We start from the raw sequence: 16,716 nt of genomic DNA on the forward strand, positions 1-16,716 counted from the left end.
GCCTGCAGGTCTTGCAGGCCCCTGCTTCCTGTCCTGTGATTTGTGGCTCACGAGTACCATTTCATATGAGTGGCACAGAACCCACTGAAAGCGAAGGAAGGAAACCGCTTGGCAGGCTGCCTCCGACTCCCTTTGTGGGCCGACACTCCCATCAGTGACACAGTGAGCCATCTCCCTGTAGGCACGCCAGCCTGCCCCAGATTTACGCACTTGGCCTGCCTGTTTGCAACAACAAAACAGAAACAACGTTTGTCTGTCTGCACCAGATCACATGCTCTCATCTGATCAGAGATCTCGGCTAATGCGCAGCTTGGCACCCATTGCTAATAGCAATAACCAACAGAAGAAACCCAACTCCGGATCTCTCTATGATAAAAGGGAACCAAACTATTGAGATCTGTGCAGAGATACCTGAGCTTCGACGACTGGCTGGAGGATGTGGGGGTGATGTTGCACAGCGGGATGGTAAGACACTCCGCTTGGTATGTAGGTCTCAACAATCTTCGTATGACCCTTTTTTAATATCCAGCACCCGAATAATATCGGATGGCAGCTCCACTATGGTAGCCAATGCGGGCCATGAATTCCTGCGCTTGCCTCGGCTTAATTCTCCTGGTGTGGTTTCTATCTCCCTTCATCAGAGTACCTCTTCTATCTCCTGCTTCCCATGGTGCATCTCCCACTGCCTACTTCCCTCCCATCTCTGACGCACACCAGCGCCTCCCAGCAACTCCCTACTCTTCCCATTCCATCTCCACTACCTCCCATATTTCCTCCTCAATCCTACTTCTCGCCTTAATGAGCGGACGCGCTACCGCGCAGCACCTGCTCCCCGGCTTGCAACCTCTCCGCAGCAGTTACCTCTTCCATCTCACACGTCCACTCCTTCTCTAGCTCGGATGCCCTTTCATGACCTTCCCCCACCACCCACTCCAGCCTCTTCCACACGTGCCACCCCAGGTTTCTTCCTCAGCCTCGCCCCATCCTGACCTCTCAAATTCGATCCGCAGCAGCTTCTCCCGCTCCAGGATGGCCACGTGCAGCTTCCCCCATTCCTTCTCCACATCCAGGGGGTGATAGCCAGGGGGGACCTTCAGCTGCCCAGACTGCACTGCGCCCTGTGCGGAAGCAGAAGGAAAGGTAGGGGTCACAGAGGCGGCGGCAGCAGCAGCATTTCTTGCACACAGTACAGCACTGAAGCACCCCCAGGACAGAGGGGCGCCGAAACAAGGCTTGTTCTCCCCTTTTCACACAACACACGTGAATGCACATCTTGTGGATTTGTGGTACAGCACGCATTAAATCACAAGAGTCACCCGAAGTACATTTGAAAATAAACTCACAATGGTGCTGTGCCTTATAGTACACTTACAACAGGAAGCCTGCCCAGGTTTATTTAGGACACAGCAAACCAGCGATGCCTGCACCGTTAAATGGAAAAAGGGGTCTCCTGTATGACCTTGTAGCACACCCAGTGCATCGATGTCTGAAAACATGGCAGTACCTGGACTGACCTAATGTGTGCATGGAGACCAGGGTCGATGTAATGTCTGACAAAGCCTTGCTCCTTCCTCATCAGAGCCTACATGTCTGCCCTCACCGTTCTCATGTCTGACAAGGCTAGAGCCCTCATTGACGGCTGAGCAGGTTTCATACCGGTGACAGTCTGTCTGACCAGCTATAGCCTCTCTCTCTCTCTCTCTCTCTCTCACACACTTCTCGCTCTCTTTCTCCCTCTCTCTCCCCCTCACTGATCAGCACAGATCTGGATAACACGACCTGTAGGATGTAGGGATGTCCTACACGGTTCATGTCTTCGGATTTCTCACCCTTTCATAATTCGTGAATAATTTATAACGCGCTTAATATCAGGATTCAAACCTGTGTCGCTCTGGGTTGTCTGGCTTCCAGGACAAGCGCGTTGCCCCTGAACTATCCTCCCGGCCTTTCACCTGCCTCCAATTTCATAACATGGCTTTGCCCCTGGTTAACATCTCCAAAACTTCCCATAAAAAGAATGTCCACCGATGAACAGTGGAGAAACTTTGCTGAAAATGTTGGGGGGGACATGACCTCTGAACAAAAGGTGCCCCATTCAAATGAATGGGGCCAAAATAGTGTGCCATGAAAGTTGGGGGGGACAAACACCCCCGTGCCCCCCTAAAATTACGCCCATGCCGATGAAGTACTGCTCCCAGCAAGCAGGGTCAGCCACAAGGCCATTGGTATTGGCTGCTACATGAATTGGGGCGTTACCTCTTTATGTGCTAGACACAATCATATCACTCCTGGAAGTTGATGTTGGGGAATTTCCCCACCCATGGGTCAGCCAGTGCGCCTTGCTCAATTCATACTGAGACAACGCAGTCCAGGGGGGGAAGAGGGGCATTCGAGTTTTTGGAATGATGACCGGCTACACAGAAGGTTTCATGAATCCTGAGAGGGCACTGGTTGGTTGCAAGAGAAGCCTACACACATCGGATCCCATAAAGCACACTCTGCGGTGAGCATCCCCGATTTTCAGAAATGGGGGCCCGGAACATCAGTGTCCCTCATACATCAGAGCCAAACTCTGCCCAGACGTTGCAGCAACATGGCACACTGCATGCAGGTGGGAGAGTAGAAACTGGAGAAACATAGATTAGAGACATTAATCAAATACATACAAATGCAAGGACACAGATTACACAAATGTAACAATCACTTTGTGGATTTGATTCATTAAATTGACAAATGAGTTCTACGTACATCCAGATGTAAGGAGACATTTGTGGATAGACAGATTACACGCATGGCTTATAGCTAAAAACTGATCACATGCGTACAATGCAGATGCAAGTTAGATGGCCAAAAACGTACATCTGGCTCAAAGAAATGAAGACAGAAGAAACCGTTTCAATAAAGATCACGCCTAGAGTTCACTTATTCCTACTGCATCTGATATGATATGGCATTTATAACGTGGCTATAAACAAGTGTTTCAAGGCATGACGAGGCAAGGGAGGGGAACCAAGGGAGGACGGACAGCGATCCTACTAGGCCAGGTGTCATTCAATCGCACAAGTGCGCGGGAAGGGGGCAGGGACAGTGCAGTACATGGGAAAAGATGATAATAAATAAGTAAACGGCCAGCATGTGGCAAGTGCATGGGTAAGTGCGGGCATCAGGAGTCAAGGGCTGGTAGGAGGACTGTAGGGCTACAGAAACAGTCCCCAAGTGCAGGGTTTGCCGGGTGGGCAGTGCAGGTGTGTGACGCTGGCGGGGGAGGGACCTAGGCCAGAGATCAGAGGGTGTCCAGGTAGCCAGTGCAGTTCCGGTTACAGCCAGGAGGTCAGCAGAGAAGAGAAGGAGAAAAAGCAGAAGCAAAGAGAAAGGTTTTGAGGTGCTTCCGGAACCGGAGATGGTTATCCTCAAGTTTAAGGGAGGCAGGGAGGCTGTTCCAGAGGGAGGCACCAGCCGAAGAAAGAGATCTACCACCAACTCGTTGCTTGGAGAAGCAACTGACCCCGAGGGAGTTGGAGGCGGATGAGCAAAGAGCTCGAGAAGGAAGATATTTGGGAAGAGAGAGTTGAAGGTATTGAGGCCCAAGGCCCCAGAATGCCTTGTGGACGATGCAGAGGGTTTTGAACTTAATCCTCACAGCCAATGGGAGCCAGTGGAGAGATTTCAGGGCTGGAGAGATACGATCCCTGAGCTTGAGGCGAAGGACAAGTCTTGTAGTCCTGTTCTGGATAAGTTACAGAGGGCGGAGAGGGTGTCCAGTCATTTGGTCGAAAATAAAAGATCGAATGACCATTTGGTCGAATACCAATTGGTAAAAATAAAAGGTCGAATTGTTTGATTTATTTATATATTTTTTTCGTTTTGGTTGGTAAAAAAAAAAAAAAAGAAAAAAAATGGGGTTTGGGGGGACCCCTCCCCCATAATCCCCCCGCCCCAATAAAAAAAAATAATAATAAAATAAAAAAAAAATTCAACCATTTTTTCGACCATTTGGCATTCGACCAAATGGCATTCGATCATTTGGTTTTCGACCAAATGACTGGTAACTGGCGGAGAGTAGAGGCAGGCAGATTTAGATAGAGGTTGTTACAATAGTCCAATCTTGAGAGAACCAGAGCTCTGGAGACAGCTCCGTATCTGGCCTGCCAACAGATTCTCATCCCCGCCCAGAGCCATTCTTCAAATAATGGGCACAAAGACAAATATACCCACTATAGCCCCATATACTTTATCCATATGAAACTCGAGATCCATGTCCAAAGGAGCCCTCTGCAAGACGAAGCACCCCTTGCTCGCCTTTACTAAGCTGTCTGAAAGTTCATGATCCGGCACGTAGATCGAAGCCTTCTCCAATACAGAACAGCCAACTCCTTCTGCCGAAACACAGGTATATGCACACAAATCAAAGAGTAAAGCACCCAATGTTAAATACAAGTAGAAGCTGGAATCTGGCCGCACTTCCAATAGGTGGCAGAGCTGTTTGAATACCAAGGTTGTCCTCCTCATCAGTGGCTCACTAAGGTCCCAACCCCAACTTGAATACCATGGTTACCGAGACACAGAAGAACATAGCGCCCTGACTGCAGACTGCAAAGCACTAGACCAGCCTTCTCAACACAAGGGAAGGAAGAAACATTCTCCTTCACAGTGAGTGCTCCCGCTCCGCAGATCATTAACCTTTATTTGGAGAGGCCGATGGCGAACACTACCTCTTCCCAATCGGTAACTGGGACAATTATTCCATGGATGAAGATTATATCCTCAAGACCCAGATGCAAAGAACTTAATTTGGGGGCTATACTTGGGCAAGAGTGCAACATTCAAGAACCAGATCCGTCTCACGGTACAGAGAGAGAGAGAGAGAGAGCAGGTGAATCAATGCAAGCAAACAAAACAAATCTGTGCGTAAGAAACCCCCGTAATACACACTCTACAGCCGGACCAACCTGCCTCTTAACTGAACAGCAGCTTCATTTTCAGGACTATCATAGATGCAACTTGTTTACCTCTAGGCGTGCCCTGGTATGGAAACCTAGCTCCACCTTGACACAAACTGATACAAGAGACAGATCCGTGCCCACTCCCATTAAACACCTGCTTTCAAACAATGCAACCGTTCCAAGAGTCTTCAGAAGGTGCCACCCCCTACCGTGGAAAGGCATTAAACTGGTTGCAAATACAAACTGGGAAAGCCACCTTGCTGTGCCCTCATTGGTCCCACAATCTCACAGAGGCGTCTCTTTTTGCAGTCTTGATCTGGAGCCGGTGAGTGGGCTGTTCAGGGTATGTCTCTTCTGTCTCCAGAGGTCGTAGGTATCTCAGAGATGGCGTAGGACACAGAGCAGGGCCTGAATGCCAAGAGCAGAGCCAGAAAGCGAGTCGCAATTGTCGCCTGTGTACTAGTATGGAAATCTCGGTGTCGTGATCCAGTCGCACAGTCCAGGTGCAGTTCCGTCCACGTCGCGGTAGCATTTGAATGGCTATCTCGTTTGCTTCCTTGTTCACTTTGCTATTTACCACCTCGCCAAGCAGGTTAGGGTGTAACTGGAGAGAGAGAGGGGGTGGAGGGAGGGAGACCTTGTACACACCAGGTTTCTAAAAGGTAAAGGGGCACTTAGTGACAGGCGGTTGAGTGCAATTCTTTCAGTAATGAAGATAGCAGATTTTGAAGCACACAAAAGAATGAACAAAGAAAGCGTAGAGGGCTGGTGTGACTTCAGGTGACCTAGAGAACGCATAGATGCAGACAACTCCCTGCCCGCAGGGGGCGTCTTCAGTGCCAGTGCGAGGAATGCGCCACTCTGCCACAGACATGCTCTATGTTGTGGCAAGCCTTTTATGGGCTGGACTGCAGACCAGGTGGACAGCTGGGTGAGAGGTTTGCAGAGGCTGGGCGGAGCCCAGTACAGCACAGATCCTAACCAGATCTGCCCATAGAAGCAGCACGAATGCCATTCGCAATGTAGCCAGACGAGCAGCTTACCAGGGCCATCAGCGTGGGTCCCACTCTCTCTAGGTGGAATGCTCAGGGCACCAGCCAGGAGATGGGTAGGTATCGCTGAGCTGCAGACATCTTATCCCGCAGATCTAGTGCCCTGAATTGAATGTGGGATTCTGCTCCTAGAATCCCTATGCACCCAGCTCAAGGACTCCCCCCAGCGGTCAAAGTCAAGGTCAATTCTCAGCTCTCCTGAGGGAACCTAATCCAGATCTATGCTCAAGACCCCAGACTCGCTACCCAGTCTCCAAACAGTCATTGCCTTCCCTTAGCGGTCAAAGGCAGGGTCATTGGTCAGGCCACTTCTCCGCTCTCCCCAGACGAGCGTCCTGGTCCAGATCTGTTCTCAAGCATCCGGACTAATTACCCAGTCATTGCCTTCCCTTAGCAGTCAAAGGCAGGGTCATTTGCCAGGCCACTTCTCGGCTCTCCCGAGACGAGCGTCCTGGTCCAGATCTGTTCTCAAGCATCCGGACTAATTACCCAGTCATTGCCTTCCCTTAGTGGTCAAAGGCAGGGTCAACGGCCAGGCCACTTCTCTGCTCTCCCGAGACGAGCGTCCTGGTCCAGATGTGTTCTCAAGCATCCGGACTAATTACCAGTCATTGCCTTCTCTTAGCGGTCAAAGACACGGTCAACGGCCAGGCCACTTCTCCGCTCTCCCGAGACGAGCGTCCTGGTCCAGATCTGTTCTCAAGCATCCGGACTAATTACCCAGTCATTGCCTTCCCTTAGCGGTCAAAGACAGGGTCAACGGCCAGACCAATTCTCCGCTCTCCCGAGACGAGCGTCCTGGTCCAGATCTGTTCTTAAGCATCCGGACTAATTACCCAGTCTCCGAACAGCCACACAGAGATAAGTGTAACAATACTTCCAGCCGTAGCGGAATTGTGAAGAACCTCGCGATGTGGTTCTCCTACTCCTAGAGTTGGTGCTAGGGAAAAGGCCAAGAGTCAAAGCCAGCCCGCCTAGTGAATATTCAATAGGAGGGTTCTGGCTGTGTCAGATACAGGGACGGGGGCCTGCAGGGAATAATACAGGTCCATCCATGTTATAGCGGTGTGCCAAGGACCCAGTCATAACCACAGTCACCTGGGATCCAAACGGAACAGGCTCAATGGCCCCACCCAAAATATAGTAAAAGCAATGGCGTTCTTTCACTTTGAGAGAAACGGACACAGTCTCAAACAGTCCGTAGATGCCACGTGCCAAGTTAGAATGAGGGCTAGGCTCCCATTCAATGCCAACGGATAATGCAGGCCAAAAAAAGGCTGGTGCAAGGGTGGTGGGTATCCCGAGTACCCTTTACATGGGGCCAAATGGGACTGCAGAGGAAGGTGCGAGTCAAAGAGAGGGCCTGTGCTTCCCAATTCCGGTATGCACAGTACGTATGCGTGCAGCTGTGCACTGCCCCTGCTTCACACACGAGGCCCGAGGTTTGTGGAGAAGGAGTAGCCCTTTGGGATGGGGATTTGAATGGGCGACTACAGACCCAACAGAACCATGAGCACGGCTGCACAATACCAGTCCGCGGTGCTCGGCAGTAACGGAACTATGCCTTGAGCAAGATGGGCGTTTCTCGCGTGGGACAATCGCGCCCCATTCACTCATCCTCCAAAAATTAATTAGCAACTACAAGACACTGTTCCTGCTCTGACTTACTTAAACGCAAAAATAGGAATTTTGCGAGCAAGTATATTTCCTGGCAAACACAGTAACTTTTGGGTAAAACGGTCTCCTGGTGTTTCACTGGAAACACAGTGGTGACACACGTATTGAGGGTACTAATTAATGACACACGGAAAAAAAAACCCCACTAAAAATGGGGAGAAAGCAATTCATTTCTAGAGCGGAAAAAAAGAATATATAAACAGTTGCAGTCAACTTTACCCATGCGTATGACTACACGAGCTCTACGTCTTCATGGAATATGTCTTGGAAGGAAAGGTGACCAAATAATAAATGCACTACATTAAAAGACTATGCCATTCACCTTTTTGAATTTGCAGTGATCATTTAAATATTATAAGCTGGCGCATTTTGATTGATTCTTGTGCAAAAGATAAAACACACCAGGGGTTCTCGTGCCATGGAGCCTAACATGTTACTTAAAGAGCATCTGCGTATCGGATGGAATGCACACGTGCACCGAGAAAGACAGCTTTGTACTTGTTCAATTTCTGTGCACAACACGCTGTGCTGGAGGGTTTTGCACATTTTCTGCGCACACCACTAGATCAATGAAATGTACTTGTGATAGATTTCATTAAATGCAATGTTATATCGCCCCGTGGCACTTGAATTCCATTAAAGACCTCTTCTTGGCCAATCTGAATGCTCGGGAGGCAGTCTGGAGCCTCCGATATAGACCTCACTTCAAACATTCGGACCTGAGCAGCAGCCTAAAATTATTCACCGTCTATTTTAGTTGCACAACTCCATGCACTAACAGCCTTAGAGACCAAGAGAGGGGTCATGTGCACACGGGTTAACATGGCTTCCCCCAGGTCACTATCCAACGTACAGACGTCCTGCAACGAGGAAATGCTTAAATGCATGCAGTGGTGACAACTAGGCCACCTGACTACGGTGTTGGGTGCGGGCAGTGCAGGGGGTACCAGGTAATGGAGTAAGGACGTGTCGTCACTCCTATTTCAAGATCACCAGAGGCCTGGTGTGCTGGAGACATAAGCACAGTGCTGCACAGAAAGGGGAGAATTGGTTCAGATATAGGATGGCTTGGGATGGCTAAGGGCCTATGGGCTTATATGACAGATGCAAGCAACACAGTCCTTCCCTTAAATGGATCCCTGGGAGGAACCTCACCCAGCATCCGCCAGAAGCCATCGTGAAAAAGACCTGGAGAGGTCGGGTATGAATAGACGGGATGTGAAGCAGCAGCCCGCACGAGGCACCAGGAGGAGGGCGTGGGTACACACATAACTTAAACCTATTAAAAATGCATCAAGATTTAAGCATGAGACACACACTATGTGAGTGCTACAGGCTGGAGACCATATGGCAAGGGAGAAGGATGGGCAGTGCTACTAAAGATCCTCTCATTGATCGCCCCTGGTGGCCATTAGCAATCAGAGTGCCCACCATTCCCTTACCTAGTCCTAGAACGCTCACCTCCCTGTTCGTGGTTTATATAATATCTATTCACATAGCCCAGGCTGCCTCTCTACCTGGAGTTCATTACTCCGGATTTAATACCTGATCGCATCTTGCACGATCCAAAGTGCCAGATGGCGCAAGCCACGCTATACAATACCCAGTGACCTAGCACAGACTCCACACTAGGAACCTCAATAACGGAGGCAGACTGGAGGCGGTGGAACATCGAAACATGAACTGTGGTGCTGGCGGGCCGAAAAGAAGCATTATTCGACCATTTGCTGCACTCATCCCATGATATGACATCAAAGCGGCTCTTGAATATTGTAATCAGGTGACAGCTCAGATATTAGAATTATACATAATAAGAACGGATATTGTAAAAATAATGTCAATGCACTGTGTATTTGACTGCTGCACAGCATGTGATTCTAAGCAGATTCACAAGCATCAGAAATATCATTAAAAGCGGGAATACTTTTGACGGTTATACCGGGGCCCACCATTAGATGGCAGGAGACGGCAGCATATGAAAGTTTGAGGTGTCACTTGCTGGAAAAAGTAAGTTGCACAGAGCGAGGAGCCGCCCGCAGGCTTAAAAGTCTAAGTTCCATATGCCAAAGCGTCTCCAGGCCAATGGATGAAGACAGCCAAGTCTGTGCCTGTGCTCCAAAACAAGGCATTTTACTGCGTAGGTCTTGGGTGCACAGGGCCTTCATGCAGAGCTGAGCATTCTCTGCACATACAGCCATTTTACAGCATGTGGGTCTCCTACTTATTCAGGGCCTTGGGGGGACAAGGACAGGTACTTACAGAGCCGGCCCGGGGCATGGACAGTCTGTGCAGAGGCCCAAGGCTCCGCTGTCAGAGGGGCCCCACAAGGCACCAGTGTCTGCCTGAACCGCTGTGCAGCTTCCATGTATAAAGCTCGCGTGAGACCACAGTGTCGCCTCCCCACCTCCTGCGCCTCTCTAGAGAGAGACAGCTGTTCCCAGGCCCTTTAATGACTGCTTATCACTTTCTTTTTTCAAGCAGCGCATTAAAGTGGGGGCGATTTACAAGGATAACCCATTTAAGAGACCATTGTTTTGGAGGAGATGTTCGTAACGTTTCTGTGTTAGGAAATGCAAATAGGCATTTTCCTTCTGAAATAACACACAAAGCACCAGTTAGCTGCCTACATCTACACCCTCCTCCAGGTCAATTATAATATATCAAACAAAACTGTTTTAGATTAGCTACATTATTTTCAGATGTTCATGTTTAACGCACAAATAAGTGTATATTTTTGGTAGCATGTGATATTTTCATCGCATTATATATGATCCCTGCATTTGTCAAGATCTGAAACACAAACAAGTAAGCTTGTCACACATTTCATGTTATACGTCGTGAAAATACATTGCCAAAACCCAAAGGCCATTTATTTTTGCATTTTGCTGAATTGCATTCTGGTATTTGTAGTCTTAGTCAAATAATGCCACAATTGTACACTTTTTGCTTAACATATTTCTGTAATGATTTATATATTTGAGTGGAGACCTTACTATGATATTAGTTATTTTTTTACAGTCAAAATAACCTTTATCTGTAGCTTCTGAAATAAAAGCATATTGCTAATTTGAACTATATGCCCAAATATACATACAATACAAATAAAAACATTCATGAAATGTGTGCAAAAACAGCAGTTTGAGTTCTCAAAACACAATCGCCATATTTTTGCAATGCCTTCCACACATAGGCCCTCATTACAAGTGTGCCAGTCCGGAAACAACGGTGCCGGTAAGCCTACCGGCACCGTTGTGTCCGGACTGGCACACTATGGGTGTGCCTGCTGGAGCTGCTGTGCCCGACAGGACAGACCCTGCTGGACACAGCTGCCACGGTAGGCAAGCTGCCATGAAAGCACCGGCACTGTTATTAACGGTGCCGGTGCTTCCGTGGTCCCCATTCCCAAGGAGTCCTATGGGACTCAAATGGGAATGGGGATTTACAATTACCGGCGCCTGATTTACCAGACCACCGGGGTTGTAATGCCCTGGTGTTTCCTGCCAGTTAGATGCCGGTAAATCACCACGAGTCTGGCGTCTACCTGCCGGTTTTACCTGCACGGTTACCGCCAGACTCGTAATGAGGGCCCTAGTGTTTTTAAAGCAAAGTTTCAAAAGACCTTTGCAAACAGTATTTCTACTAATTAGACCTGGGAGGAGATGTGTTCAAGTTCCTGAACCACAGACTGCTCTCAAATCCGGCCATCGTCACTTAACCAAAGCGAGGGCTCCCGCAACCTTTATCACACAATGCCGTATGTGCCCATGTCAGAAATCTGTACAAGGTATTCAGCTGTTGCTGCTTCACAAAATGCCTCACTCCTGATATTGCCACAGAGGTAAATGTTAATATTGGCAATTCATATACTGGACACCACAGTGTGTTTGTCTACTATCTTACCCATGGCAACATGTTTTTAATTTAACTTCCCAGGGTAACTTTGAGTACGAAAGACCCATTCCCTGATAGCACTTATGTCATTATTGATGCAAATTAGGGGGGCCCACACATATTTGCCTTCCAGGGCCCTGCACGTCCTAGGGCCTGCCCTGGTTACTTATTGGAGATGGAAGACCTAAAGACCCTTGCATAGAAGCGAGAGGGTCTTTCCCAACACCTCTTTTGCAGTTTAAGGACTTGGTTTGAAACTCAATTTGAATGCGTCTGGAGTTTTCTTAGGCGAGTTCATTTGGGAGTGGGTCTGCATAGAGCAAAATGGCACCCACAGTTCAGATTTACTTCATAAAGATCCCAAGATGACGGGTTATTTCCTAAGAAGGCCGAAGCATTCTAGTCTGCAGTGCAATACAGCCGTCTCTCGACAAGCTGGTGCTTTTTTATTGGCAATGTTATTTATTGTTGAAGTCTGTGGCGCACGTGCAGGCAAGTCACTTTCTGGCACCTTGCATTATTCTGAAGGAGAGAGAAGTCAAAAACTACCCCGATTCATAGACGCACTGTAGGTATGTTAGAAATGCAGCACAGGCTAGGTTTTGAAAATACTAGCCTAAAAAGATCACTGAAAGAAAGGATCATGAATCCAAACAAGTTTTAATTAATGACTAGACGAACATGAAAAAAGGCTGAAAGACAAAAGGCCTAAGCAGAAAATTTAAAAGGCAAGAGTAACAAAAATAACTATACATTTCGTGTGGGTTAGTAGCAACATTTGGTGCATTTTCATGTACTACTCAGGGGTAGTTGTACGCAATTATTGTCGTGCAATTTCATGTACTACTCAGGGGTAGTTGTGACAAAAAATGTGAGGTATTGGAATATACCTTGTTTTAGTAGGGTGTCGTCAGGGCAGGGTTTGTAATGAATAGAATGCGGCAATAGCACAGATCTTATGGTAAAAAGGTGGATCTCCAGTCGGTAGGTGGCTGTTATAAGCGGCGTGTTTCATTAATTCACTGCGCTGCATTTATTTGCGAAGTATCAAAGGAACATAGTAGGAGCAGCTTAGTTTTTTCTGTCGGAGCTGTGTCGGGCTCAAATTGAGCGTTGCATCCTCGCGCATGATGCGAGCTATTGATGCGTCCTTTTCATTACAAACCCTGCCAGTACTGAAGCCAGCGTTTGATCGAAATGAACTCTAGTCTAAGACGACACCCTACTAAAACAGGTATATTCCAATACCTCTTCCATCAACAGTGTCCTGACGACAGTTCGGTCCCTTTGGAGATTTTGCCCCTACAACGCAACACCTGTTGGCTACATTGTTCCAAACCAGAAACATCTAATGTTTTGTGTCACAACTACCCCCGAGTAGTACATGAAATTGCACTAAATTTTGCTACTAACCCACACGAAATGTGTAGTTCTCTTTGTTACTTATCTTGCCTTTTAAATTTTCTGCTTAGGCCTTTTGTCTTTCGGCCTTTTTTCATGTTCGTCTAGTCATTAATTACTACTTGTTTGGATTCACGATCTGTTCTGTGATTTTTAAGGCTAGTATTTGCTAAACCTAGCCTATGCTGCATTTCTAACGTACCTACAGTGCGTCTATGAATCAGGGTAGCTTTTGACTCTCTCTCCTTCTTTTGCTAGTCTACCCACCATCTAGAGTCAGGCCCCTCCTTCAACAAAAAAAAGAGTGTCCCTTTTGCCCCACCTTACTTTCTGCCACCTTGCATGATTCTGCCATATGACTGACTCTGCCCCGGCCTTAGAGGTCAGAATCAACGGTTTTCTCATAACTCAGCAGAGGCTGCAGTGTTCTCACTCAGGCAGGTGTTGGCAGCCACACTATGGCTGCCTAATACAGAGTATATGTGCTTCAATGCAGTCTTTGTGGCATGAAGCGTGCAACGAGCTCACACCCACAGCACAAGGAACACGCATGCGCTCGCAAAGCTTGTAACTCCTCAAGTCTATCGTCTTACCACTCAACCTGCTTTCGCCAATAGCCGGTTTAAGGTGCTGAGTAATACCAACAAGGCAACATGTGGCACTTCCTCATTTGCAAAACCGTTCAGCCACAGCTTTATTTAGACGTGAATCATTCAAAACCACTGCACAACTCGCAATATTATCAACTTGATGCGGTGGGACGCAGTGGGCTGCCTTTCGGTTCCCTGACACCTTCAAAAAACACTGGGGACCACGTTCAACCAATAATATGGTGTGGGATCTTCTCCTACCCCAACACAGAGGGGCACACTATGGGGGGTGGACATGGGTGTTCAGAGACCCTCTACGCATTCCAGGGGCTCATGATCCTGTCTGCCAGTGCTCTCTGCCAAGCTAGAGCAACTCCATCAGGAACTCCACACGTGGAGCCGGTAACCATCCCCGGCAACTTCCCTTCCCCGTCCCCACATGAAGGCGAGGGCATGACACCTTTGGGACCGGATCCTTTCCACCATCATAACCACAGGAGCTTCAAAGTTCCATGCCTGCTCAGATTTACAGGCCCATCACCTCAAAGCGTGACATGCCATAAAGCCGTATTTGCTTCCTTCACAGCAGTGTGCTCCTCAGGCTTCTGTACTCATCTTTAGACCCAAGACCACCTGTTGGGTGAACATCGCACTTATCAATAGCTTACCAAAAAGTTAACAGGGGCCCCTTACCTCTAGCGACTGGTAAATCAGCTTGGATCGGTTCTTGTCCGCCTCCTTGGCTGGGAGTTCGGTCTCTTTGAATTTCAGGAACTGGCGCCACAGAATCTGAGAAGGAGGAGGAAGAGATTAGTGAACCATTGGCATGAAAAACACAGGAGGAAGAGGGTAGTGAACCATCGGCATGGAAAACAAAGGAGGAAGAGGGTAGTGAACCATTGGCATGAAAAACAAAGGAGGAAGAGGGTAGTGAACCATCGGCATGAAAAGCAGAGGAAGAGGGTAGTGAACCATCGGCATGGAAAACAAAGGAGGAAGAGGGTAGTGAACTATCGGCATGGAAAACAAAGGAGGAAGAGGGTAGTGAACCATCGGCATGAAAAGCAAAGGAGGAAGAGGGTAGTGACCCATCGCCATGAAAAACAAAGGAGGAAGAGGGTAGTGAACCATCTGCATGAAAAATAAAGGAGGAAGAGGGTAGTGAACCATCGGCATGGAAAACAAAGGAGGAAGAGGGTAGTGAACCATCGGCATGAAAAGCAAAGGAGGAAGAGGGTAGTGACCCATCGCCATGAAAAACAAAGGAGGAAGAGGGTAGTGAACCATCGGCATGAAAAACAAAAGGAGGAAGAGGGTAGGGAACCATCGGCATGATCAAAAAGCAGGAGGAGGGTAGTGACCCACCTCGGCTAATGGAAACGGCGTGGGCAGTGGGTAGTGACCATATACAGGAAGCACACCAAGATCGAAGAGTTCAGAGACACACCTCTGTGGAAAGTTACTAAGTAGGAAGAGTCTACTAACCCATCTCAGTGAACCCCTATCCCTTTTCTATTTCACTGGCGGTGACCATTTTTTTAATCTTTTTGTGTTGCCGTTGGGAGATGGGCTTGCACACTCCGCGCTGATCTCAACTCCCGACGGAGAAATAAACGAAAAAGAAAACCATTTGCATCCCGGTGAAATTCCAGAGTGCAAATGGCTTTCACCCCTTGGCGGGGGCGCCGACATGGCCGTTGATGGTCCGCATCTCTCAATGACGCCCTCACTTTGCTTGTGCCTACCTTGGCGAGGGCGGGGCGTTACGGCCATGTCAGCCCCCCCCCCCCCACCGCAGGGGTGAAAGCCACATTCTGTTCCACAGGGCTGATCACATTTGCATACCCACAATCCTTTGCAAATTTACAGCAAGATAGATTTCCATTCCAATATGAACGAACACATTTGTAATATAGCTCACAATGAACATATAAATATTAATGTCCAAGTTACACTACTAAGATCTTTTAACTTACAATTTACTTAAGCCACCCTGATATTGATAGGGTCCTTTGAAGGCGTGGACCTGTACTAAGCAGCCGATTGTGATTAAACCACCCTTGATCATCTTTCCTAAAATATTTCTTTCCATGTTTTTGCATGGATTTGCCTTTCCTAGGGAATATTTGAAAGGAATGCTTTCGCATTGCAGACAGGCATATTATTCAGTAGGGGGTGAGGTGGGTGAGGGGGGTGGCGAATTCTGCTATGACACAGTTTCTAGAACCAAGTGTCCAAAGTGCACGGCATAAGAACCTTAACATAAAAGTCATTCATAGTCCTATATGCACAAACATGCCAGGTAAAGTGAAAACTGAATAAGTGTTCATGTCCATCCATGGTTATTCATGGATATCCAAACTCTCAAGGATCATGGGCCACCATGTATGTGCATGGTACCATGGAAATCAATGGAGCCTGGTAATCCATGGTCTGTTCCCCAGTTGTTTACCGTTCATGGCAATTCATGGTTAACCATTGTTGACCATCATAAGACCTTTGACAGCCTTTGTCCGTGAATTTAAAAATTGATATCATGTTCTATTGATTTCCATGGTACCATGTCCGTCTCTGTGAAGTAGAGTATAGGAAAAAGCGGTAAGCAATCTATACCTGTTTAGGGGAGCACACACACATCAGTCGAAGGTGCAGAAAACGCCGGTCAAATACATGAGGTGATACTTGAACGCGGTTCCCAGAATCTGCCAAAAGTCATCTAGTTACAGCACCATTCACCACCTAACACTGACTGATATGTCTTCAACAAGTGCCTTGGGAGGGGGTGTGGCCAGGCAGTGATGGAAGAGTGCTAACGGCTACCTACCAGGTTTTCTGCCAGTTCACATCACTGAAAGATATCTGGATGCTATACCAGGCTTTCTGCCAGTTCACATCACTGGAAGACGTCTGGATGCTATACCAGGCTTTCTACCAGTTCACACCGCTGGAAGATGTCTGGATGCTATACCAGGCTTTCTGCCAGTTCACATCGCTGGAAGATGTCTGGATGCTATACCAGGCTTTCTGCCAGTTCACATCACTGAAAGATGTCTGGATGCTATACCAGACTTTCTACCAGTTCACATCGCCCGAAGATGTCTGGATGCTATACCAGGCTTTCTGCCTGTTCACATCACTGAAAGATGTCTGGATGCTATACCA

General features: G+C 47.9%; 1 protein-coding gene across 19 annotated transcripts in view; it reads right to left on the bottom strand.

Moving 5' to 3' along the window:
• The window catches only part of PLEC (plectin), a 1,447,724-nt gene that overhangs the window by 80,730 nt on the left and 1,350,278 nt on the right, over positions 1-16,716 (bottom strand). For all 19 annotated transcript variants that reach the window (XM_069621862.1, XM_069621861.1, XM_069621869.1 and 16 more), the window contains 2 exons: positions 14,248-14,343; positions 991-1,118 (listed from right to left, as the gene is read on the bottom strand). In XM_069621862.1, coding sequence (XP_069477963.1) covers positions 991-1,118; positions 14,248-14,343 — 224 coding nt within the window. The remainder of the gene's footprint in view (positions 1-990; positions 1,119-14,247; positions 14,344-16,716) is intronic.

This window comes from Ambystoma mexicanum, chromosome 5q (genome assembly GCF_040938575.1).
Source record: "Ambystoma mexicanum isolate Mex_15411 chromosome 5q, UKY_AmexF1_1, whole genome shotgun sequence".
NCBI classification, from domain to species: domain Eukaryota; kingdom Metazoa; phylum Chordata; class Amphibia; order Caudata; family Ambystomatidae; genus Ambystoma; species Ambystoma mexicanum.